This window comes from Colossoma macropomum, unplaced genomic scaffold, assembly GCF_904425465.1.
Source record: "Colossoma macropomum unplaced genomic scaffold, Colossoma_macropomum, whole genome shotgun sequence".
Classification (NCBI taxonomy): domain Eukaryota; kingdom Metazoa; phylum Chordata; class Actinopteri; order Characiformes; family Serrasalmidae; genus Colossoma; species Colossoma macropomum.
Window position 1 is genome coordinate 19,940,052 of NW_023494808.1, and position 24,853 is coordinate 19,964,904.

The 24,853-nt window shown below is 38.6% G+C and overlaps 1 protein-coding gene across 2 annotated transcripts in view; it reads right to left on the reverse strand.

Moving 5' to 3' along the window:
* Nucleotides 1-4,690: 4,690 nt before the first annotated feature.
* LOC118798038 (vang-like protein 1) overlaps nt 4,691-24,853 on the reverse strand; it is an 81,707-nt gene continuing 61,544 nt past the window's right edge. For both annotated transcript variants that reach the window (XM_036557348.1, XM_036557349.1), the window contains exons 6-9: nt 22,374-22,507; nt 12,819-12,969; nt 10,154-10,388; nt 4,691-8,880 (exon numbers count right to left, since the gene is read on the reverse strand). In XM_036557348.1, coding sequence (XP_036413241.1) covers nt 8,620-8,880; nt 10,154-10,388; nt 12,819-12,969; nt 22,374-22,507 — 781 coding nt within the window. In that variant the 3' untranslated portion in view covers nt 4,691-8,619. The remainder of the gene's footprint in view (nt 8,881-10,153; nt 10,389-12,818; nt 12,970-22,373; nt 22,508-24,853) is intronic.

Here is a 24,853-nt window from a genome sequence, read left to right on the forward strand (position 1 = left end):
ATCGATTTGAACTTTTTTTTGTACACTTGCATTGACATTTAACAAACACCCTTCTCCAGAGAGACTTGCTTTGTTTTCAGCTTGGATAAATAACCTTAAAGGGCAATTCCACCAATTTTCCAAAATTTCAGCATAATTAAGTTGTAAAGAAAGTCAACAAAGTGGTTTGATGTGGGATGGTCTATTCTATTGAAAATTACTGAGTCAGAATTGTTCACAGTGATGGTGATAGGAACCAGACATCTGAAGAGTTCAAGGCCTTTAAAAGCTCCCTCACAGAAAGTTAATACACTGAATGGTTCCAACATGCAAGCCTAAATAGTCCTCAAAGCATTTTAATTTTTTTTTCAGAATTACAGCTATTTTGCCATCGTCAACATTCCATATAAAAACTCAGACACATGTAGTTCACTGGTGGTTTTGGATAGTAAATAAATTGGCTACATTTGTGTTGTAGACATTGTGACCCCTGTTACCTATTACTACCACTGTAAAGAAATCTGACCCAGTACGTTTCTCCACAATTGATGATCTCACATCAAACACCATCACTTTGAACTATTCTGGCTCGGTAAATTTCTCTAGAATGGAACATTTCACATCAAACCACTCTGAATGACTCAATAATTGTTTTCTGCAGAAATGTGAAAAAAAGTGGTGGAATTCCCCTTTAACTTATTGCACTGGCAGATACAGGAGTGAGTGCTGATGCCTAGATGGACACATAGATTCGCGGAGATGACAAAACACATAATAACTGCATGATTAGTGCTTATTTAAATGGTTTTGAAAGAGATGGGTTGTTGGATGGTGTTTGAAGATGGATGTTCGGACAGCTGGGGGAACGTTCGTTCCACCACCTGGGTGCCACAACAGAGATCATCAGGCCAAAAAAATCCAAAGCCAATTCACCCCTGCAATGTAAATACAGCCTAATATGCTGTTCAGTTCCTCAGAGGACTTCAGTGTGAGTTTGCTTATGCGGTGAGTCAAGCATGGAACTGATTATTATTAGTTTCAGACTGTGTATGTGTGTCACCTCCTGTGTCCACATTCTGGCTCCCTCATTAATGTAAGGTCAGCTCGCTCTCACACTCTCAGTACAGCACCTCTGTGCCCCGGGCCCTGAATTATTCACGCCTGTTTCAATTATTTAGCATCATTAGCTTGCGTTATGCATAACGAGTGGGTGAAGGGGGCATCCCCAGACAAGAGACGTTCGAAGCCTGGCTAAAATCTGTGCCACCAGTGCAGTCGGTCGCCCAGGAGACGAAATGGAAGCGTCCAGCGATCAGCTTCTTTCCTGAAAATAGGAAGGCAGAGGCTGTGGGCAGCTTTGTGTGGAGGTGAAAAATGTGCATGTGTCAGGGTCGCTTTCATACAAGATTCTAAAGGCTAATTAGGTCTCTGCAAGGAATAGACGGTAGGATAATTAGGGCATCGGAACTCAACCTGTCCTCTGGAAAACTGTAGATTAACCCTTAGAAACCTGGAGGTGTTGTTTTATTATTTAAATATAATTAGATAATTAGATACACCTAATTAATGACATACACTGAGTGTACATTTGATTTACATTCCGTATCAACAGGTTTAAGTTTTACCCTCTAACTTTCTTCTGTTAGTCAAAAAATTACAAAAACGGATGTTTTTTCTTTCTGCAAGATAAAAATGTACAATGACAACAATAACTTTTCATCACTTTCTAATGATAATACAACATCTACTTACAAAGATAAACTTGGTATCAATTGAACATTTAGAATCCACACAATGGACAGAATTTCTCTTTTTCTTTCAATGAATGAGTGAGAAATAATTCATATGAAATGAGTAAACATGCTTTCGTTACTGCCATGATAACCACAACTTCTATTAAAGGGACAAATTGCTTCATTTGTTGTACAGTGTCACAGTAGTCTCATAAGAGAGATTTCCTGGATTAAAGACTAAAAAACCACCCCTTCTAATGATGTAACATGGAGATTTTGTGCTTTGGGGCAGATGCAGGGGCGTGCGGTTTGATTATTTTTATTTTCTTTTATTGTTTTTTTGCAATCTGGCTAATTCTTTCATTGAATTATTTCCTTAACAAAGAAAAAACAATTGAGGTTAGTGCTACATCACTAATGCTAGCTAGCATCACAGATTGATATAAGCTTATATAAGCTTAATTTAAGATTATTTAACTTATTTTCAAACACTTTTTAACTTGTTTTAAGTGATTTTATTAAGTAAAATGATCTCACTATAGTGGTAGATCATTTTGCTTGTTTTAAGAAATGTGTTTAAAACCAGCAAAATTATCTGCCACTATAGTGAGATCATTTTACTTAATAAAATTACTTAAAACAAGTAAAAAATGTTTAAAAATAAGCTAGATAATCTTATAATAAGTGCACAACCATCTCAAAATAAGAAATATTAGATAAATCGACTAGATTTAAGATCATTTCACTTGACACAATACTATTTTTTCCAGTGTAGCAATCAGGATTTGCTGCATCATAAACATTCCCAATGGTTGTGTAATGTATTGTTTGTTGACGGAGGTAAGAGTTACACTAATGCAAGCTTGGTTGTATTTATTAGCCTATAGATCAGCAGCTAAGCTAGCAATCACAATTAGTTGACACCACAAGGATTTCCAGTGGTTGTATAATGTATATGTGTAATGCATGCTGGGTATTGTAATAAAAGAACCCTGATGGATGAAAACACAAAAACAATGTAAAATCGTGAATTCAGTCACACCGATGAGGCTGAGGCACACGCTGCTGTGCTACGGAACACTGATTAACATAAATACTATTTAAACATTACTTTTAGGCCAGAATGCCTGTTTACTTCTACTTCAGCCGCCCCTCAAACCCTTACTGCCAAGTCAATCTCAGTACACACTGTGGTTAAAAGCAGGGAAAAAAAAATGTGATTCATCCAAAGTAATGAACTTAGCTCTTGACCACTCACCCTGACTTGCCATTACCTTCCCATAAAAATCCTCTCTCTGGGATTTATGACATGAAGGTCAAAAGCCAGACACATGACTCACTAAGTGACGGGGGCGACCTGGCATGTTTGATGAAACCTTTGAAAGCAGCCGACCCAAAGCAAGGCTCAAATACTAATCCAGTGTGACAAGTTTGTGATAGTGAGTCACACAAGTGCCTACTGCTTTATTGTAATAACACACATTATGTGCAGGAGGGTTAAAGCTACAATCAGTAATTATGAAAATTAAGTGTAAGTAAAAAGTATAAAAGGGATTGTAGTTTGATGTTTGACTGCAACATTTTGTCAATGTAATAATTTTGTTGATCATGCATTGTTTCCTTAAAAGGGCAATTCTGAGTTTAATGTGTTGTTTTGTCATGTTCTGCAGTTTTCTGTGACACATTATATCCCTCAGACTCATCCGTTTGACAGAATTCATGATTTTGTGTTGTTTTCATATTTTTATTTTCTCTCTCTGCAAAACTCAGCATGCATTATTCAACTAATCCCTGTGGGGTCAACCAATCCTGGCTGCTAAAGAGGCCAATAAATACAACCAAGAGAGCATTAGTTTAACTCATTTAACCTCATAAAAAAAACTGATTGTCTTTATTAAGCACAAAACTGACAGAAGAAACTAGTTTTTTACCCTTTCAGCCAGAAAAACAAGCCTCATTGAGGTAAGATTTCTAGATAGCCAGATACCTAGCTAACGTTAGCCTTTACCTCATTTCTGTCCTTTGAGTCACCCATTGTCTTTACTGTAAAGATTTCCCAGATTTCACGGTTACTATAGTAACAGAGCTGCGATAAGACGTTCAGCTTCAGTAACGTTAGCTAGGTAGGCAGGGCTACCTTCCCTCTGTATTCACCAGCTGGCAAAAAAAGGCCTCTCACTTTCAAGATCCATCAATAGAAGGAGGTTCTTAAGTCTTTAGACTACTGCAGCACTGTTGTATAATGTGAGTAGGGATGTAGCAATACAATGTACTGTACTGTACCGAATTACATCACAGCACATCATATTGTATTGTATCGTGACTAACTTCTTAGCTTCTGGCTGGTGTTAGCTTGGGGCTAATCGGGACACTATAAATCACTGCTTTTGTGGTAAACATTGCACTGTTATAATGTTAAATGCTCATATGACCTGAAAATGGAAATGTACACAGTAATGTAAAGCGTGGTTTCAGGTACTCCTTACGTTTGCTGTATCGAATTCTAATAAACTGAGACACCACTGTATCATATCAAATCAAATTCAGAATTCTGTGAATCGTTACACCCTTAGATGTGAGTAAGCACGTTCTCAACAGTAGGAAAGGTGACATTTTTCATTTTGGATGGACAAACATTTAAAACAAAAACACCAGTGTAACGTCTTCTGTTAGTTAGCCCAGTCGATCTACTGAAAGAAAAACAGTCAACAGAATAGTTTACCCGACTATAGGAAGAAATGTTAGTTGCAGTCTTACTTTGAGGATTTCAACAAGAATGATTTTCCAAAAACTAATATGCTAGTTGAAGCAATATTATCTAAATACTGCAACTAGCTTGCTATTCTTCCCCAGAGAGACTTTCAAATAATAATGCCCCAGGGCTATAATCTCAGGGGTGGTGGGGTTGGGGGGTTCTTCTCATGCACCAATTTTCTTTTGTGGAAAACTGTGAGAAAAAGAAAATTCCAAAGCCTTACCAATGTTCATACAAATGTTTATTTCATACAAATATCTTGTGTTGTGAACTCAAACATATTCATTACAACGTAACGTCAGGTATATAAATGTTGGCCTTTCAGAGCGACAGGTGAAAAGTGTGAGCTGTAACGGAAGTGTTTTAAGCAGGAATGACTTAATTATGCACATATACAGTATAAATACAAACACACTGTGTAAAAACAGAGGCACGGTCACATTGTGAGAGAGGTTCATCTAAAACGCACACACCAGTCATCACCATCATCACTGTTGTCATCAAAAACCGTCTGAATGATATTAAAGGAACATCTTTTGTTCACGAAGGGTAAGAAAAATAACATTTGCATGGTTTAATTTGATGGCAGTAAAACACTGTACTGAAAAAATCATCCCCTTTGTAGTTATAATTAACATTAATTTGGTGCTTTGATGCCAATCAGAGGGCCGACACATTCAGTGACTTCTACTAGAGGGCACTAAGTGGTTGTCCTTTTGAATCGACAAGCCTGATTTGAATGCATGACTATGCACTGTGTTGTTTCACCCTGAGGTGAAATGGCTTGCATATTAATCCTGCTTCAAAAATCGCTTACTCATGTTTCCAAATCAAAAAATGCTTTTGAATTGATGAGTGATGATATAAAAATGGCTGCATAAGAAAACAAAAAATGTGCAAATCATGATAAATGGACTTGCGTTTCATTCATCATTGTTAAAGCAAAAATTGAGTTCCACTTACGACTCACTACTCGCTACGGCTTACACATCTCTCAAAGCTTTGGTGCTAGAACTCTTCCGCAACACAAAGACGGTTAGCCTCTACTAATGTTCTCTACAAGCATCTCAGTGCGTTTTAAGTGCTTTCTCAGTGACCACATTATCACAACTACTGCGTTTTCTCAAAAACCTCAGAGAGTTTACATCATTATCTTTGGTCATAGAGTTAGCATAGACCAGTAGTGGAAAGAGAGGCACAAACTCTCATTTCTGAAAAAAATGATGCCACATTAGCATTATTGATCAAACTATCCTTCTGAAATGAAATGTCTACACTCACAAGGCCATTCCTTTCAAGAAATATATAAACATGAAACAATTAGCGATGCTTGATATAATGTTAATAAGCTCCAAAACAGAATTAAGATGAATTCAGTGTGTAAATGCTGAGTAGTGTTCTGATAAGAGTCTGACTGGCTCATTTTTGCAGTCATGTGAGATTTTTTGCCTCAGGGGTTTTGTGTCATTTTACAACAGGTGTCTAAGCCATTTTTTTCTCTATGGGAACAAATAATGATGTTCAGTGTGTTCAAATGTTGCAGTTTTGTCCAGCATACATTTTTTGACCACAGTGTCACTGGGCCCTCTGAATTATGAGGGCATTAAGGAAATCAAAATATTACTGCTAATTATGCTGCAAGCTAAGAGTGTTTTCACATGTAGTTCTTTTAAAAAAAAAACAAAATTGGTTCTGTTTAAGTGAATCTGACAGGGAATCAGCTGCAAACGACCTCATTTTTTGTGTTCAATGCAAGTGAACTTTAAAGCGGACTCACTTCTCTTTCTGGTCCTCTTTAGCATTCTAGAGATCTCAGACCACTTCTTGTTCTATTATATAGTTCATTATATACAGATCTGATTGGCTGAGCCATTATAAAGTTCTGAGGTGTTCATAGAATTAAAGTTATAGTATTTCTTTTATTGAACAGCGTATTTTCTTATATTGTTTGTCACTGCAAAAAGCCACTTGAGGCCATGCATTACAGTGATTTCACCACAAGTTGGGGGTTTAATTCCATGTTGCGTCATGTATAACGTCATCCTTTAACCATGGTAAAAACATTGTAACACATGGCCTCTAATGGCTTTAATATGCCAGAGCTGCTACCCTTTGCTAGATCACAGAATGAACCACAAAGTGTACTGAGACCGGTTCATTTGTTGGTCTGGTTAAAGGGGTCTAAGTTCGTTTGGCGGGTTCACATACGCACAGAAAACCATGACTCACTGGTCTGAGACCACTTTTAATAATAAAATGGTCCAAATGTAAAAAACGCTGTAACTCTACTGAGCAATTAACTGAAGTCACTGCATTGAAATCATAAAAGTAAGGCTACAACTACAACTCTACACTATTTCAACACTATTATATAACACTCGCTACTCAAAGTGTAGCCCACTACTGCCAAAACCACTTCACAACCACACCAAATAAAGCTTGCTGGTTTGTGCTGGGTATTTTGGTGAGGTTGCCAGTCTTTCAGGGTCAATTAAATGCCCAGAGGTGTTAGCTTGCATGTTGCATACACAGTTGCATACGCTTTGTTGATTTCTTAAGTAAAAATATGTTAACACATCCTCTACAGAGAACAAAACTAAACTAAAATATGCCATTTTTCAACAAATTGTAAAACGTTTTTTTTTGCTACATGCCATAACTTTTGGTTTTTTATGTTTTCTTTTAAGTTGTTAAATTCGGCAACAGTAATTGTGCTTTAAAATGTGCTATAGCGTGATGTGTTAACTTATTTTCACAGAAAATCAACAAAACTAATTTGACCCGGAGCACCCACACTTCCTTATGACTGTATGTAGCAGTATTCCTATTTTGACTACTGAATGACTTCGTAATTCAAATAACAGTGATAATCATGGGAAAAATGTAAAAAGGACAAAATGTATAGGCTTTGGAATTCATTGGTTAAGCACAGAGCAATTTTTGAAAACAGCATTCACTTTTCCCTATAGAGAACAACTAATTGAACAAACAATGACACCTTGGATGAATACTATGCTCTTCCACTCTTTGATGGCACTGGCAGCAATATGTTGGAAACAGGCTGGGTTTTGACTTTTTATCTAGTAAGTACCTAGATATTGGTGACACAGTAAAAGCTAGGCTGACTGTATTTGGCCTTTGCTTTATACTCAAAAAGCAAAGCAGTAGCGACCTTGAGGGGCTTGAAAATTTTTGTTAGGGTCCTTTTTGATGAATAAACTACAAAGCCCAGAAGCCATTCAAATGTAGCTTCCAAGGAGAGTTTAAAATCAAACAAAATAGTGTAAAACCAAAACTATTGGTTCCATTCACTGAACCGGCATGAACATAACTCCATTACATACATAGTGACGCCTCACATCCGTAAAACAATGTTATGTCAATAGAAAACATGATTATGTAGTGTATCATCAGCAAAAAGACAGAGCAAATGTGTTGATGGAAAAAAGAAGCACCAGTAGAGTTCGTACGCACTTACAGTAGAAAAAAGGTCATCACTCAGACCGTGTGTCATGTTTGCCAACCCTGTGGAGCAAAAGCCCCGTTGCTATAACAACCTCTGCTGCAGAGAGAGCAAGTATAGCGGCCTGGGAGCGCACAGCAGTTCAGGTGTCCGCTCGCACAGAAACATGTGGCGAACAAGTGGAGAAATCCAGTCCAGAGGGGTTGGGTTTGATTCACAGTGCGCTTGCCTGAACATGTTCAAGTCTGAGAGTCTGAGCTGTGAGAAAAGAGAAACGAAGGACTGTCTCCTCCTTTAGAATGGGTGCTTCCACCATTTTGAGTGGTCCGCTGGACAGTTATGAGGGCAGTTACATCTCCTTCCACTCCTCTGTATTGTTTCTGGGTTTTAAAAGTGAATGTAGAGTCTTGTGTACTATATTCTCTTTAGTTACACTTGCATGTCTTAGCACACTTTGCATGACTGGAACGTTAGCACGCAGCATCCTGCTAATGTGCCTGTCCAACCCGATAAAAAAAAAAATCCAAGAAGAAAAAGAAATATATTCAAATATGTGATATATAGATTCATATGTATATATTACATAAAAACGCAAACCCAAAAATTAGAAAATTTCAACCAAAAAAATTAGCTTGTGAGCGACTGAAAGAGGAAAAAAAGGAAAAAAAACAAACAAACAGATAACATGTCTACACCGAAGTCTCCGACTGTAGTCGCAGGACAAACTTGTGGGACTTTGGGTCGATGAACTCTTCAGAGAGCTTGATGTAGGGGATCTTCTTGGTGGTGACCACCAAGCTAAAGTCTATGCACTTGAGCACAAATATGGAGCCCTCCTTCAGGCCGCTGGTCACCGAGGCCTCGCTGATGAGGGTCCACTGGCGGGCTAGCCAGCGCTCACGGCCATACTGCAGCGTAGGGCCCGGCGTCAGGTAGCTCTCCAGAAACGCCTGCCACAGAACAAGCACAAGTAAATGTCTTATAAACACTGGCAGACACATGGACTGGCTCAGCTATGGTACTTTAATTGATGATGACAGCTTCTTAACTAACTTGTTAACTAACCTGAATTAAATCTGACAGTGTTCACTTGAGTTAATTCAGTGTTTAGGAAAACATGCTTGCAAGTGTAATAAACACAGTTCTGGCAATCATTTCAAGCTGGTAACAAGGAACAGCTCAACGAAAGTCAAATTTACACAATTTTTCCCATTACCCAAAGCATGTTGGGAGTTTTCTTCTTTAGTTTTGCACTGGAGCTACAGGGCTGAAGTAGCTCAGAAGTAATGGAGGCTTAAACGCAATTATGCACAAAATTAGCATGGTGGAAACTGCACACCTGACTCATCACACAAGCCTCAAACCACATCAAGATGTTAAGGAATCTCATATAGACTAAACTGTTATGTATAAAAATGGATAAAAGTAACCTTTGGCCCTGTTTACACTTGGTATTAACATCCATACATTAAGTGATCTGATCACAAATGGACAGTGAGATGTATAGTTGTTCACACTTGGCATTTCAATGTCTTGAAAGCATCTCCAGTGACCACATGTGGTCAGATTTCATGACAAGAGGAAGCGTACCACACACATCAGTCTCTCATGGTGTTTGTTGCCAGACAAAAATGTGTTACATCTCCTTGTTCACATCCAAGTATGAGCTGCCAAGACAGAAGCTGCACAGTGCAGCTGATTTTGTATATGTTGTAAAGAGGGAGTTCATTAGGTGGTCTGTTGTTGTTGGGACAGTGAGTGTTCACGCGACAAATGTTATGTGGTCATAACCGTCCACCCCTGAAGGTGGTTTTAAGTGATCGGATCACAATCACATTTCCAGGACACATTGGACCCAGCTGCTTAGCGTGTGTACTTAGTGCTGTCCACTTATGATCAGATCACTCAAGACATGTTAATGAATGTCCGAACATTTGGAGACACGTTCTCATTCAACATTTCTTCTAAAATCAAGGTTATAAGGTATTATGAGGAGCGTACTCCCCTTTACTGCAATAACAGCCTCTACTCTTCTGGGAAAGCTTTAGACACGCTGTTGTAACACTGTTGTGAGGATTTGATTGAAATCAACCACAAAAGCTCTGGATCACAAATGCCTGTGTCAGCAGTGCATCTTAAAGTAGCTGAATTTATTACAAGGGGGCTTTGGATACTTTTGCACAAACAGCGTATGTCGCCTAGCTGCACTTTCGGACTTTTTACCTTAGGCGTCATGTTGTGCATGATGCAGAAAGCCAGATGCTGCTGAATGCTCTCCATGCTGTGGCAGTGCTGCTGACGGGTGGTGCGCAGGTACTTCTGCAGTGCACGAGCCATGGAAGGAAAGATGGCCTGTGCCGCTTCACGTGGATCCATCACATCCCCGGGTGACTTCTTCTGCTCCTCCTCTTGGATGCGACGGATGTGCGTGAATGCCTCCTCTACTGCCACCACCAGCCTGGAGAAGCAAGGGCAGTGTTTTTAAGATTACAAGAATGGCTGTCAACTCTCTCTGGACAGACCTACAAGGTGTCATAGAGGGAGGAGGTCTCTAAGTCACAGCGAATAACACCTTGGGTACCCCTGGGATCGGGGCTTTGTCTCCTCCTTTTCTCACTGTACACAACCTCTTAGGGCCAATCATCCACTCATGCAGCTTCTCCTACAACTGCACCTGTCCTTCCCTCTGGACAATTCCATGATCTCGACTACAATCTCAGGCTGCCTCAGTGACGCTGCTACCTTAATGAAAGAATTTGAACTCAGCCTCAGGACTTCCTGTCATCCCCAGTGACCCTGCAATGCACGGCATCGCCATCAAAATCAACTCATCAATATCATCTGCAACGAACTTCAGCTTAGTGATAGATGACAAGGTGGTCTTCATGGACCAAACTGCTGTGGCCTCCCAGTCATGCAGATACACTCTGTAGAAGACCTGGAAGACAAGGCCTTTCCTGTTGGGAGTATGGGAGTACACCACTGGTTCCCAGTAGCTGCTCGAGGACAAAGCCGTAACGCTTCATGCTTTATATTTCAGCGGATACCACATACCAAGAGTCACTCATCTGACTCTATGCTTTATTCTGTCCACTACAATTTGCAAATGAATGGCAGCCAGACCTGCCATCATTACATGGCTTGAAGTCTCACTCCAAACATTTCTTATTTATGGTTCCTTGATGTTGGAATGAGTTATTTACCTCTATTTATCTTGCAATCTTCAAGAAACTTTGCAAGACACTGCTTGTCTCTGAACATCTAATCATTTGACACACATACTTTCTCACTGTTTTATTCACTGTAGGAATTGTATTTACTGTATGCTTTGTACATTATTGGGATTCTCTCCATCTCATTGTATATTGCTGAACAGTACTTTGCACCATGTCTTCCTGTAGATACTGTATTTACACTGGAGTTTCCTCTCTTACCGCCCTCATCTGTCTTGGACTATTCCTCAAATGGAAACACAGTATTGTCAAGGTTCAGTCAAAGTTGGCTCTTATTACAATAATGAAAAATATCAAAATATTTAACAGACACAATGGTGTTAGTTTGGACACTTTGACACAGCACTGCTGCATTTTTAATCAAAGCTGCACCAGAGATTTTTAGACATGCAGAGCAGCTCTGGTTTCATAAGCTTCCATTACACTGTCATATTGTGATGCCATGCTTTATTTGATGTTTATGCAGCTGTTTTAGTGTATTATTGTTCTGAGCACCTTTACATTGCATGGTAAAGGCTGCAATGCTATCCTTTCATACTCTATGCACCAGCTAGAGGGTTTACCACACAGCTCGAAAAGAAAAAAAAATATCCAGAAACCAAAACACACCCATTAGGACTGTTTAAAAAAAAAACAAAATTCCAGAAATTAAAGAAGCCTGCCTGAAGTGTCATCAAACAAAGAGCCTTCAGGAAAGTTTTTTTTTCAATGTGAAATGTAAAAGCACAAACACATTCCCATCAATAAAAATAACATTACTTATATGTACATATATTATCTAAAACACATACTGTTTATTTCCATAATACAATATCATGAAAACAACATGAATCATGACAAAGGTTTAGGTAATTATGGGCACGTGCATACTCATAGCTGTATGCTTGGATTGTACTTGACTAATTTGCAAGCTACTTTAGATAAAAGCATCTGCTTACATGGATAAATGGGGATGTAATGTAACAGTATGTGAAGGTTGCTTTAAAATGTCTTGCAATCACCTGACGCACCCACAACAACCATTATTTACTCTTAAAGTCTCAGACATGATGTCTGTCTGGATATGGGACATCACTGCTATGGATCTGGGGAAAGCGACTTGGTTCCATGCTGTTTGTGTGAAGGACGATGTTCACCAAATTCTGCCGTGTCATGGCTTTGTGGTTTTTTTCATTCATTACAATGAAATGACTGGGTTACTTTTGAAACATGTGGCCCTTAAATGACTCATATAGGGAGGGCTGATTTTTTTTGCTGTGAGTCTGCTTACTCAGATGATCAGGAAATAGAGTCTAGACCCTATTTATTGAATAGGATCAGGTCCCCCTGTCCGTTATTGCATTAATTAGAAAGACAAAGAATTAGACAAAGTTAGAAGCTCCTATCACAGTCTACCAGCATTCCTTTAACCACCTTTTATTTATACATTTAATTAGTGAGATTAGTGAGGTATCTGCCATGATAATTGTCTGTTTAATCCATTCGTCTGCGTTTATCTGACTGCTCTACCACCTTAATGAAATTCCTTTCTAAACCATCTTTTACCTTCAGTAAATTCCCGAGGGCTGGTTTATTTTCCCAATAACCGGCTCTCTGAATTTAAATGAATCTGCATTTAATTACTGCCCACCTCCTCTAGCATCTAGCTCTCTCACCTGGCTTTGCGTTTCCGGACGCGTCTCTCATGCTCTGCCTCCTCGTAGTAAAGCTCGTTGTGGCTGGAGTCCCGTCGACGGGCGGCAGCAGCGATCATGGCACGGGACTGTGACTGGGCAATACTTGCTCCTGCGTTATTGCCTCCAGGACCTGAACACAGGACAACACCAGTATTAGCCACAAAAGTCCACTGCCTAGGACAATAGTATGGTAGGACAAGTATGTGCATGAGGGCACTTTGGTGTCTGCAACATATGCTCATCATGTTGATTATCGTAAAAATAACAAATATTCAGTTCATATTTTATATAAAAAATAAATGTAATAAAAAGCTATGGAAATGCAAAACTGTATTGACGACAAGCTAATACATCCGTTCATGTACGGTGTTCTTAAGAACTGTGAGAATGAAGCTTTAGCATTAACTAAACAGTCAGTAGGTTATAGCAGCCTTAACCAATAGTCAATAGTGGTATATAAAGTTAACATGCAATTAGGCCAGATACAATGAAAGCCTTTGAGAGAGAGAGAGAAAATCAAGCTCCACTCCTATTTCAGATCTGAAAAAATCCACAGGTGTTTCTGTCCATCCTTCCACTGTGAGAAGACAACTCAACACTGTGAGTCTGAAAGGAAGTGTAGCTGTCAAGCAGATGTTACTGAGAAAAGGGAATAGAAAAAAAACAACAACAACAAAAAAAAACAAAGAAGCTGCTATTGTTCTCAGAACAATGGATTGGCCACCCCCAAGACTGAACATTGGAGGTGTGTAAAAATATCCCTGCAGATTTCTTTAAAAAAACAAAGTCAGTCTCTTGAAAAGAATGGAAGGTGTAATAAAGACAAGATGGATGTTTGAAAAATTTGGTATTATATTTAGTTGTTAAGGCTTTTGGTTAAATATGTATTTCTGCTGTTTTTCTGATGGTGTCTTACTGTTTGCAAAGCAAACGTGGTTCTATATAGTACAATAGTGGAACCCTTTTTAGTGCTATATAGAACCCTTTTCAAAAAGGTTCTATACAGAACCATCTACAGCACATTCTCCATCAATCTTAAGAACTCTTTCATGATGCAAAGAACCCTTTAATCATGCAAGATGTGGTATACATATGGTTCTTCACAGAACCATTTTCTTTACTAAAGAACCCCTGAAAAACAAGTCCTTCGTAGACTGGTACGGTTGAACTTGTGCCCACTGTAAAAATATCATGCGGACCACTGGTCCAGGCTGATGTAGAGCACTTTCTCCTCTGTAGTGCGATCGTGAACATCTGGGACAGGTCTCAGTGGGCTACACTGGAGGGCCAACATCCAAATTTGACCTATTCAGCCTTTGTTTGATCAGTGATCAAGAGAAAGTGGATACAGGATTACTTCAGAGCATTAGGCCCTAACTGCATACAAGTGTTGTTGCAGGCATTTCCCTGAATGTGAATAAGCTGAAGTTGCACTATACAGACAAGCGGAGGCAATGAGCAGCAACAAAAAAGGCCCAACAAGCCCAGCAAATTCATTCTAGAACTACGTTCTCCTTCCCTAAATACAAGCATTCATGACGAAACAACCTGCAAATCTGAAAGTCTAAAATACTTTCCCCAAGTTCCTTCCCTCGCCCACACGACGAGTCATTAATATTCAGCTATTCAAATTCCATTTCTCCCTGGTACCTAGTGTCTTGAGGCGGTGCCAAGTGTCCGTCTTCATAAACATCCTCTCCAACATCAAAGATATTGTTTTGTGCATGCTGATTAAGGCTCCATTAATATGCAGCAGGGTCTGTGTCTTCCTGAAACTGATGTTAATGTATGTTAAAAGAGGGCTGGGCATTGTGAATAAGTGATGGACGAGCTGGGCCCAGGATTCGTTTAATTACTTGACTCCAGACATGAGGGGGTTCGGTTTCGTAAGAGAATGCAATAGCTGACTAGGATTAATAGAGTGGCCTTTCTGCGCTTTCGTACCCCCTGTTCTGATTCAACCCGTCAGCTTTTTACCAAACTCTTCATGAGTTGAGGTCAGGTGTGTTAGAGAATGGGCAGTAAAAACATAATAAGCTGAATATATCGCTGTTGTCGGAAGAAAAACTTGTATCTCCAAAATTATAACTTCACAGAGGAAGGGAAAAACATACTTGACTTTTAATGTAAGACAATGGAACCAGACATTTCTCCAAGTCATTTTGGGTTGTTTCTTCTAGTCCATTCAACATGAAATTTACACACAACGTAAAGGGTAACAGGCATTTTCAAATTATGTCAAAAATAGAAAAACGTCAAAAATGGAGATATGAGATTTTATTCCGACAACAGCGATATACAAAATCATCATTTATAAGGTACTATTGGGAGGTGGCTATCCCAATCTTATCCTTAAATTTCAGTTTTTTTTTCTTTCTGATTCATCATGAGTTTTTAAATAAAAATTAAGATGAGTTTTTAAATGAGTTTTTAAATAAAAAAAAACTTGTCTCTTGTTTTCATTCGGCGAGGATTCGAGAAGAGGGCGACGTCAGCAGAGGAGCGAATGGCAGCTGAGGAGTGCACTTTTAAATGTAAGTGGGTTCATACTGAGTTGGATAGCTAATGATACGAATGTTAAAAAAAGCCAATGTGGTCTGAAGCAAAACTTATGCTGACGTTTTGTTTTGTTTGAGGGAGTAAGGGGCGGACAGAGAGAAGCACCTCCAGCACTAACAAAAGAACTTCAAAAGAACTTGATACGAGCAGCATGGGAACATCGGTGCTGTGATGCAAACAGGAAATCCAAGTTCACTGTCTTATTTCAGTTCATTCTTCGTGGGTATACGCATCCTTCGAAAGACACGTCTTCGTAGACCGCATGCTTCGAAGGATGCAGCCCTAGAATTGGGACACAGCTACTGTGTTGCTGAGGTGAAATCATGGTTCTTTCATGCCTTGTGCAACTGCCGTCACTGTCATACCAAAATCTCCTAACACCTTTTTTTGGCTTTTTGTCGTTTTTACACCATTTGAAAACATCCGCTGCCCTGTGCACTGTGTGAACACTTAATGACGAATGGATCAACAGAAAAGGCCAAAATGACCTACATTCTCATTATACTGACTTACAATAAGGTTAAGGGGTCATTCCGGCCTGAAATAGAGATTAGTACCACATCTGTCATATATGCGGTATTCTGTAGCGCAGCATTGTATTCATCGGTTTCATCTGATTGGCGGAATTATTTTACATTGTTCTCTTGTTTTTCTTCATTAACGTTCTCTCACTCCAATACCCAGCATGCATTACATAAATATCATACAACCATGGGGATAAAGACATTCCGACTGTTAGCATAGCCAGTCATGTAGAGGCTAATAAATACAGATGCGATATTCTGTTCACTACCAGCTAGAAAGAAAAATCATTTCAAACAGCCTGCCCTCGAGTATCCGCCTCAAAGCACTTGTAGTTTTCCGAAAGCTCCTCCCGTTTTCAAGATGCATCATCAGAAGGGGAGTTTCTTAGTCTTACTCTGTAGAGGGGATATTTTCCTAGTCCGAAAAATATCACTCTACAGAATACTGCATGGCATCACTGTAGGAGGGGAGTAAGTGTGTTTACAGCAGATGTAGCAATGAATACATTTTTCATTTTGGCCAGTGTGGCCCTTTAAGAGCACAGTGTAAATTTATTTCATTAAAAAATGTTTAAAAATCAAGCAAAATGAAACGGGAAGAAATTCAATGACCCCCATCCTTCTGGCTTTGCACATGCTGCTAGCATAACGAGCCTGACTGAGTGGAGAATGCGAGAGCGAGAGAGAGAGAGAGAGAGAGAGAGAGAGACTCTTCTTCGGGCAGTGGATGTCTGCTTCCCCTGGGCCGGCTTTGGAGCCAAAGCATCAGAGTGGCAAGACTATTGATCCAACACTACTGCTGTCTCGCTCAGTCAGTGAGAGAGAGAGAGAGAGAGAGAGAGAGAGAGAGAGAGAGAGAGAGAGAGAGAGAGAGAGAGAAAGAGTCCAAGAGAAGAAGCAGACAAAAGTCGTTAGGTGGCTGGGGACGCCCGCAGCCAGCCTACAAAGCACCAGGATTTGAAACCGCAGATATGCCGCCCTCTTCAGCATTCCACTTCAGTTCCAGAGGCGTCAGAAATCATTGAGTTTACCTCACTTTCCCTCAAAGGGCCATTTTATAAGAAAAAAAGCACTGCGTGGAGCCACTGACTTGTTAAATCTGAAAAACAACAGGGGAAACCATCTGAATAGACGTCAAGTTGAAGACTGCCTGAGAAAGTATGAATGAGGGACTCATTCAAAGTACTTTTTAAGTATGAAAGAGAGGACGAGTCACATGAGGTCATAGGAGAGATACTGAGCAGAATGTCAAATCAGCAAAAAAGGGAAAAAAAAAAAAGGTAAAACCTGCCAGAAATACTAAATAGAAACATTCTTACAGAAGAATAATTCATGCCTTCGGCTTAGTCCCATGTGCTACCACAGGGGAGACATTTAAACTCAGTATGAGAGCAACGTGAAATCTTCAGAAAAAAGAAAAATCATTTTCTCAGGCAAGCCACTCAGCTCTTGAATGCTAAATTATTCAGCGCATATGTATGATTGCCTTACTGCACCCCCACCCATATGTGCAGTGTTTTCATGAGTTCCTTAATGACATCATCCATGCCGCATCTAATAACACAAGAAGCAGAGTAAACCTCCTTACCCATGGTCAACACATGGCCTCAAATGGCTTATTGCGTTTATAAACTGATGAAAAAATAAAAAGATAAACCAATGATCAACAAATACTTTAATTTATTAATAATAATAAATGCAATACACAGTTCTTCCTCTGTGCAATGTAGTTTAACAGTAGTTCATGGTTTTCAAGCAGCATAATAGACAAAGATTGTTCCATGAATAGCGCAATAGGCCTCTGAAGTTACGCGTCATGCCCATATTAAGAACTGTACAGCATTAATCTGTTTTTCTCTGTGATAAAAATGAACAGCGTTTTAGAAATCTGCTGCTATTGCTTTACATTATGCGGCTCAAGTGCAATTTAGTTTCATATTCACCAATAACGCATCACGTGATTATATCAAATATCACTATCTCAAACGCCTGATTTCACTGGATCAATAGACAAGAAAATAAAACAGAAGATGGTTTACTGGACAGTTGAAATGAGATCCTTCTGTCAGTTTCATGACCCATGATGGCAAACAGCCAGCTAACGCTAACAGCTGTTGCACTGTTTATTCGTTAGCCTGCTGTAATTGTGATTTATGTAACTAGGTTCATTTTCTCTTCTCTTAACGCAAACTTATTTCTTTGAGATCAAAAAGATGACAATTATTACAGAAGGGGAGACTGAGATGCTGCTCTCAATGAACTTGCAGTGCTTCTAGGACCAGATGAACAAGACATCAAATGACTTGCAGCAATAACAAATACTTTAATATTAAGTTAAGGCTTAACATACACAGAACATATCTAGTGGAGTTGCCTGCAAGATATGTACTGATTTTTATATGCATTTATGTAACTGTGAAATTGTGTTGCATGCAACTCACAACATGCAACTAGCTGCATGAAAGTTTCATAATGTAAGCCAATCTTATGATGTCAATTTAGCATGCTAGCTGGCATGTAGCAATAATCATGTTTCGAATCTAATCTTTAACAACCTCATAATTCAGAGGATTAGAATGTTTTTGTTTACCACAGGATGAGATAGCAGTGATTTTCAAAAACACCATTCATTTTGACCCCATAGAGAATATTTCTTATATTCTAATATGGGCATGATGCCTACGAAAGAAAGAAGACATGACTTCAGAGATCTGTGGTTTTAATACACTGCCACATTAACACGGAGATCATTCAACGTGTGCAGTCATATGTGCATATCTAGAGCATTCTTCAGCTCTGAATGTGACTCAGGCAATCAGATTTTAGAACCAGCACTATCAATTTTATAGGGAGTTCTTCCTGTGTGAGCTATTCCACTGATTCAATTCAAAGTGACTCATGCAACAGGTAGAGGATGTCAGGCCTCTGGACAGTGATTGTATGAATTGTGCATTAGGAATGTTTCTGGAAGATTCAGCCAGTGGGAGAGCATGCTTCACATAAAAGTGCAAAGCCGCTGTTATTAAAGACCCATTGAGTTAACAAAAACCAGATGCAATCAAGCAACTACGGTGGAAGTAGGTCTGGGCGATAAAACAATAGTGATAGTTACTAAAATCGGACATTTTTCACATATTTACGATGTAATGATCATGCCATCATATTCCTTAACCCAGCACCCTCAGCAAAGGCCTGAACTCTGAACAACAGCTGCTTTTACAATAGCGCATTTCACTCAGTAGACGAAGAGGGTGAAGAAGTCTAGCCATTCACTTGCAACAAAACAAATCAAGACAGTTAGGAGAGTTAGACAGCGAGCTATTATTAGTGTTGAAATTACGTAGAGTTAAAAAAGGTCATGACTTTGAGGAAACTGTCTTGGAATAAGAGGTGGGTCTTTCTCAAGAACATGACAAATACTGGAAGCCAACTTGAAAAAATTAAAATGACTAAAACTTGTTTTCTTTCTTTGGACATACAAACACTTTTTGGAATAATTAAAACAAATAATAAACTTGAACTGAACTAATTGTTTCTTTTCACGATCTGGATACTGTTGTTGGACTAAACATTTTAATGCTAATTACTGTTTCGCAATTTTATCTAGTTACCACAATACACTGACAACCACTGCGATTTTTTTTCCTCCTTGTGCCATGTAACATTTTGTTGTTCTGGTTCACTTCCTTAGAGTTAGCATGAAAAATATTAAAGTAAAAAGATTCTATATTTAAAATGAATACACACTCATTTTTTCTAGTTATGAAAAGCAAAAAAAAACAAAAAAGATGTGGCGAAAAGAATTAGGGAACGAAATGGCAAAAAAAACCTTTAAAATAGAAAAATAAACTACACAAACATTTTGCTACTACAAAGAGCTCTGACTGATCTGCTAAATGACTGAATATTTTTTATCTGTGTGATGCTCATGATGCTCAAATGTTTATGGACATGTTTTGAGATGGTTTTGTAAACATTTTGGCTCTTTAGAGCTCAAATTACTATTCAAGTTGAGGATTATGAAATGCATCTAATAAATACCAAAAGTCATCAATATCAAGTGAGAAAGAAAATATATATCAGAATAGAATTTCTGTCTATATCGCCCAGCCCTAGTGCATTCCTGTGAGGTGTCATTCCTGTGAGGTGTCATTCCTGGGAAGGTGTGTGAGGATGATTACTGATTTCCAACTTTGTTTTAACAAGAAGCAGAGTGCTCAACAGTGAGGAATGTGTCAACATAGCTTAATATTTCACTTACTATCCAAAAGGTAAGCTTTCAGCTTAGCTTTAAAGACGTCTTTCAGAAGCAGGGACACAACAAACAAGAAAAGGTACAATGGCAAATCTGAACAATCAAACTGTACTGGAAACAACATGCAATGATATACTGTAAACGAGGGATGTCCAGCTTTGCCCCTAGAGATCTTTGTTTCAGGAGATTCAGTGCAAATCCTAAAACAAACATGCCAGGCCCTAATCCTGAGACCCTCCTGATAAGCTGGATGATGTGTTAGTTTGGGGTTGGAAACAAGGGAAGATCTCCAGGAGTGAGGCCAGACACTTCTGTTATTAACATTTTAGTAAAACTAATGAGATTAGTGTAATGTGAAAGGGCATGTTCTAGCATAAGGTTGATCATTTTAAAGGAACAGTTTGGTAAAAGGTTAAAAGGGCAAAAAGGTATTTTTAGTGGTTACTTCAAATAAAGTATATCAGCCAAAACATGTTGGGTGTCTGAGGTTTGCTTCTTTAGTTTTGTACTGGAGCTATGAAGCTAATTTTGCTAACAAGGCTAACCAAGTAGGGCTGCAATAAATATTCAAACAAATTTGATAAACTGATTAATTCACCCGTGTTTATGAAAGCATGTGCACTTCAGTGCATCGATTCATCAGTCCGACAGAACACAAAGTTTTGTCTATGAAGCTAAATGCTAGTTAGTCACCAGTACAGTGCATTAGCAGCGCATCTAAACAGAGCAAGGTAATCTGCCTGCATGTCAGGTAAAAACAGTGACTTAAGCTTAGCTTTTTTTCAAGTCAGTCAATTGGCTCTTTATGGCCGAAGTCACGACAGTAGTGATATCTCAGCAGTAATCAGAGGTAAGACTGTCGATGCTAACTGTCTGTACTATTAAAGCTCTCATTTGAGGTGATAATGGGCCTCATTCACCAGTTTCTTCCTAAGTTTTTTTCCTAAATCTGTTCTTGAGAAAGATCCTAAGAAAAAGTCTATGTCAGATTCAGGACGTGTTCTTAAACCAAAGACCTGTTCGCATCTTTGCATTCTTGAGTGTGTGTAGACTCTGTTCTTACCTAAGAACAAATCCCAAATAAGACAACACTGATGAATGTCAGGATCTTTGTGAAAACTGCATAGGTGGGACTTAAAAATACATTTCGCCTTAAGCACAGCTTGTGAATGAGGCCCAATGTCTGTTTTAGTTGAATGGTTCAGTCCAAGTGCTTTTCCTGCTGTGGACTGCTAGCTAGCCTGCTGTGCGCCGCCTTTCTTTTTGCTGGATAGTGGGCTGAGTTTGACAGTTGAGTTTAGCATGTACTCAGTTATAAAGCGGTTTTTGAGCAGCTTTTGTTTGTTGTTTTTTCCCCATGATAAAGAGCTATTCTTATTTATTTTCTCGAAATCACGTGACGGCAAAAACGTAAGCTGTTTTCTGGAGATCTTGAATTATTTATATCATGTTCTCAACATAAACATTGTTTTATCGAGACAACATTTGTTTTGTTGTGATACTAACAATCAGGATTTTTTTTTTTATTCAATCATTTAAGTGAAACACATATCTTTAGGTTTTCTAATTCTTACAGGATTCTTGAATATTTAAAATAATATTTGATTGAATATTTGAAAATGAAAATATTCGATAGTTGCAGCCATATTAACCAGTAATGGAAGACACCACCAATAAACACTATACACATTGCATGTCTAAATCACGATACACTTGCCTCAAACTGCATGGAGTTATGTAATCTTAAATATACTTGCTTATGTGGTTTCTCATTGACAAAAATATAAAGGAAATTCTAGATGCCTGCTAATGCTTTTAGCTACGCATTGTACATTTGCCCATTTTTATAGACCACAGTACATCACAGAGGGTCAGAAACCACATAAACAATCTATTTAAGATCACTCAAGTTGGCATAGTTTGAGACAAGCGTACAATTAAGGCATGTAGCGTGCATCATGCTAATCCCTGGGGTATAAGCTTGCGTTATTTCTCCATTAGCTTTGCATATACAGAGCAAAACTAAAGAAGCAAACTTCAGCCTTGGCTGACAAACTACATCTGGAGTTCAGGGCAAAGCTGTGTACACTTTATATGTAACTTGCATAAATTTGTTGCCAAACTATTACTTTAAGAACATGTAGGTTATCTTAATAAGGAGTCTCTACCTAAACATAAGAGGGGTTGTTCACTCACCATCTACGTTGTAGACCTTGAGTCCAGCCAGGTGTTTGGCTGCGCGAGACTTGGAGGCTGTAAGTAGTGCTGGGTTGTGTACAGGGAAATCTCTGTAGTAGTTCTCCAATATGGCTATAGCTGCCCTCTGGATACTGGAAGGAAGGGAGGGGGAAAAAAAAGAAGAGAATGAGTGAGTGTTAGAGGCCAAGATCTAAAACACTCACTCAGAACAACGCTGCCACGGTTAATAATGAACGAAAGCCAGCGAGATGAGTTAGCACAAACTCATTTGTGGAATTTTCCCCAGCTGCTTTTGAATCACCATTAGCAATGCTAGCATTATGAGGAGAAGTATTCCTAGAAACATTTCTAGATCTCAGCAATAGCAGGCTTCTGGGGAACTGACGGAGCTAAAAGAAACAAAACGAAGGGCAGGGAAAATTGACTAGAAATGTCAAACTGTCAAAATACTGCTAATCTCTGAGGCGGTCTCCCTCAATAATTCACACAGTGCTTCACTCTCCTGTCTCGCTCTGGACACAACGGCTAGATTAAATCTCAGAGCACACAGCACAGTCGTTTTATTTATTTATTTTACTGTCCAGAGAGTAACGCCCCGTGATTCAGCATCTTCTGCTCAGTAAACCTTTAAGAATTCCCCAAGAACCTGTCACGTCTTTTGAGTACTTCATATAGTGTCCATAAAGGATCTACCAATGTTAATTACATCAGTGACTGATGCATCACATCATTAACTAAAAGCAGCCTACTCCTATTTTATTTCTTTCCCACTTACAAAAACTGCATGGTTACATGTACCACAAACAGTCGTAATTCACGTTTACATGACCATTTTCAAACACTCTTTATCCCTTTGAATTAAACAGTGTTTGTTACTGCCTTTAAGACTGATATGGACCATTCTACTCAAACAGTTCAAACCGTAGGCCCACAGTTAAAAAAAAGAAAAAAAAAGAATTAAATACACAGACCTTAAATATTTACAACAATTATGTCTATTTAAATGCAAGGCATTAATTAAGATAGTAATAAGTTAAATATATACAAAAGCTTCATCTATAAAGTACTTTCTATTGGGAGGGGGCTGTCCCAAACTCTAAGCCCTAAATTGTGAAAACAATACTTACATTTTTTGCCTTTTTTATGTGTTTTTAAAAGATTAAATAAAAAAACTTAAAAAAAAAAAGTTTTAGTGCATAGGTGAAGCCTTATTTTAGCCACACCCCTGCATTTGAGAGTATTCCTGTCCCTCATGGCCACATGGTGAGCAGTTAGATCCTATTGTTTTGAAGTAAATGTGTCCCAGCGTCTGAAAATCAGTGCGTAACATTAAAAATTATCACAACCGAAACACATATTTTAATATAATAATATGTTAATTAAACTTTTTGTGCTCTAATAAAAATATTATGATTGTATGTGTGTAGAACTGTTAAAAGCAGTGTTTGCTAGTCATGTACTGGCAGCAATCTTTACACTACCGAAACTTCACCAATTTTTTTGATTGTTTCGGTAAAGATTGTTTTGCTAGCGACAAAAAGAAATGCTCAGTCATTCATTTTAATAAAGTAAACATAACTGAGGTACAGAGTTACTCAAAGCAAAATGATTTTAGTTTTAAGTCCAAGTCAGTTAAAAGACCAAAATGGCTTTAGAACCAAATCAGTAATGACCCATATATGTAAATGACCTCTGTTCTGGTTGGCTACCCTGTATTGTATGTCACTCAAAAGGAATCCAGGATGAAACACTCTCTATAGCTTCAATGTGAATGGGTGGAGCAAAAATGCTGTAGGCTGAATAGACGAATGTGTTTCAACGCATTGTTTTTTGTGACATCACAAAAATGAACGGGTGAATGAAGTATCTTTTTTTAACTGAACAACGCTTACATACTTCATAAAGCTCTAAAGAGGTAAAGATCCTTTAAACATATTTAACAAAACAGACCTATTACAGAAGCCGATGGAAAGGTGTTTCAAGCCCCACACAGCCAAATAAACAAATACATACTGAAGTGAAATTAGTTTGTAGCCTTTTCTAAACAGCTTCAAGTAGACAGCATGAAAGAGACACTGAAATGAACACTGTATATTCTATGGAAACAGCTACTTACTATCTACTGTAAACACTTAAAGGAATCTGACAGCACTGAGACAATGACAGTTCAGGAAACACTGATGTAATCCTGTCCAATTGAATTGAATTGGATACCATTTGCCTCTTAGAATGAGCCCTGTGTCCCAGCCAGAGTCTAAACAGTCTAAACATAGCCGTTTCATGGACACTGAGACAGAATGCAACACACTTACCCACAAACCAAGAGAGCAGACTCCTTTCACAGTATTTAATGAAATACTCCAGCACTGTTCAACCAAATTTCTAGCTGCCATGTTTATTGGATGGTCAGTTACCATGGAGAATAACTCTGACATGCTTCTCTGTACTTTCACGTTTACTCAAGACTCACATATAAT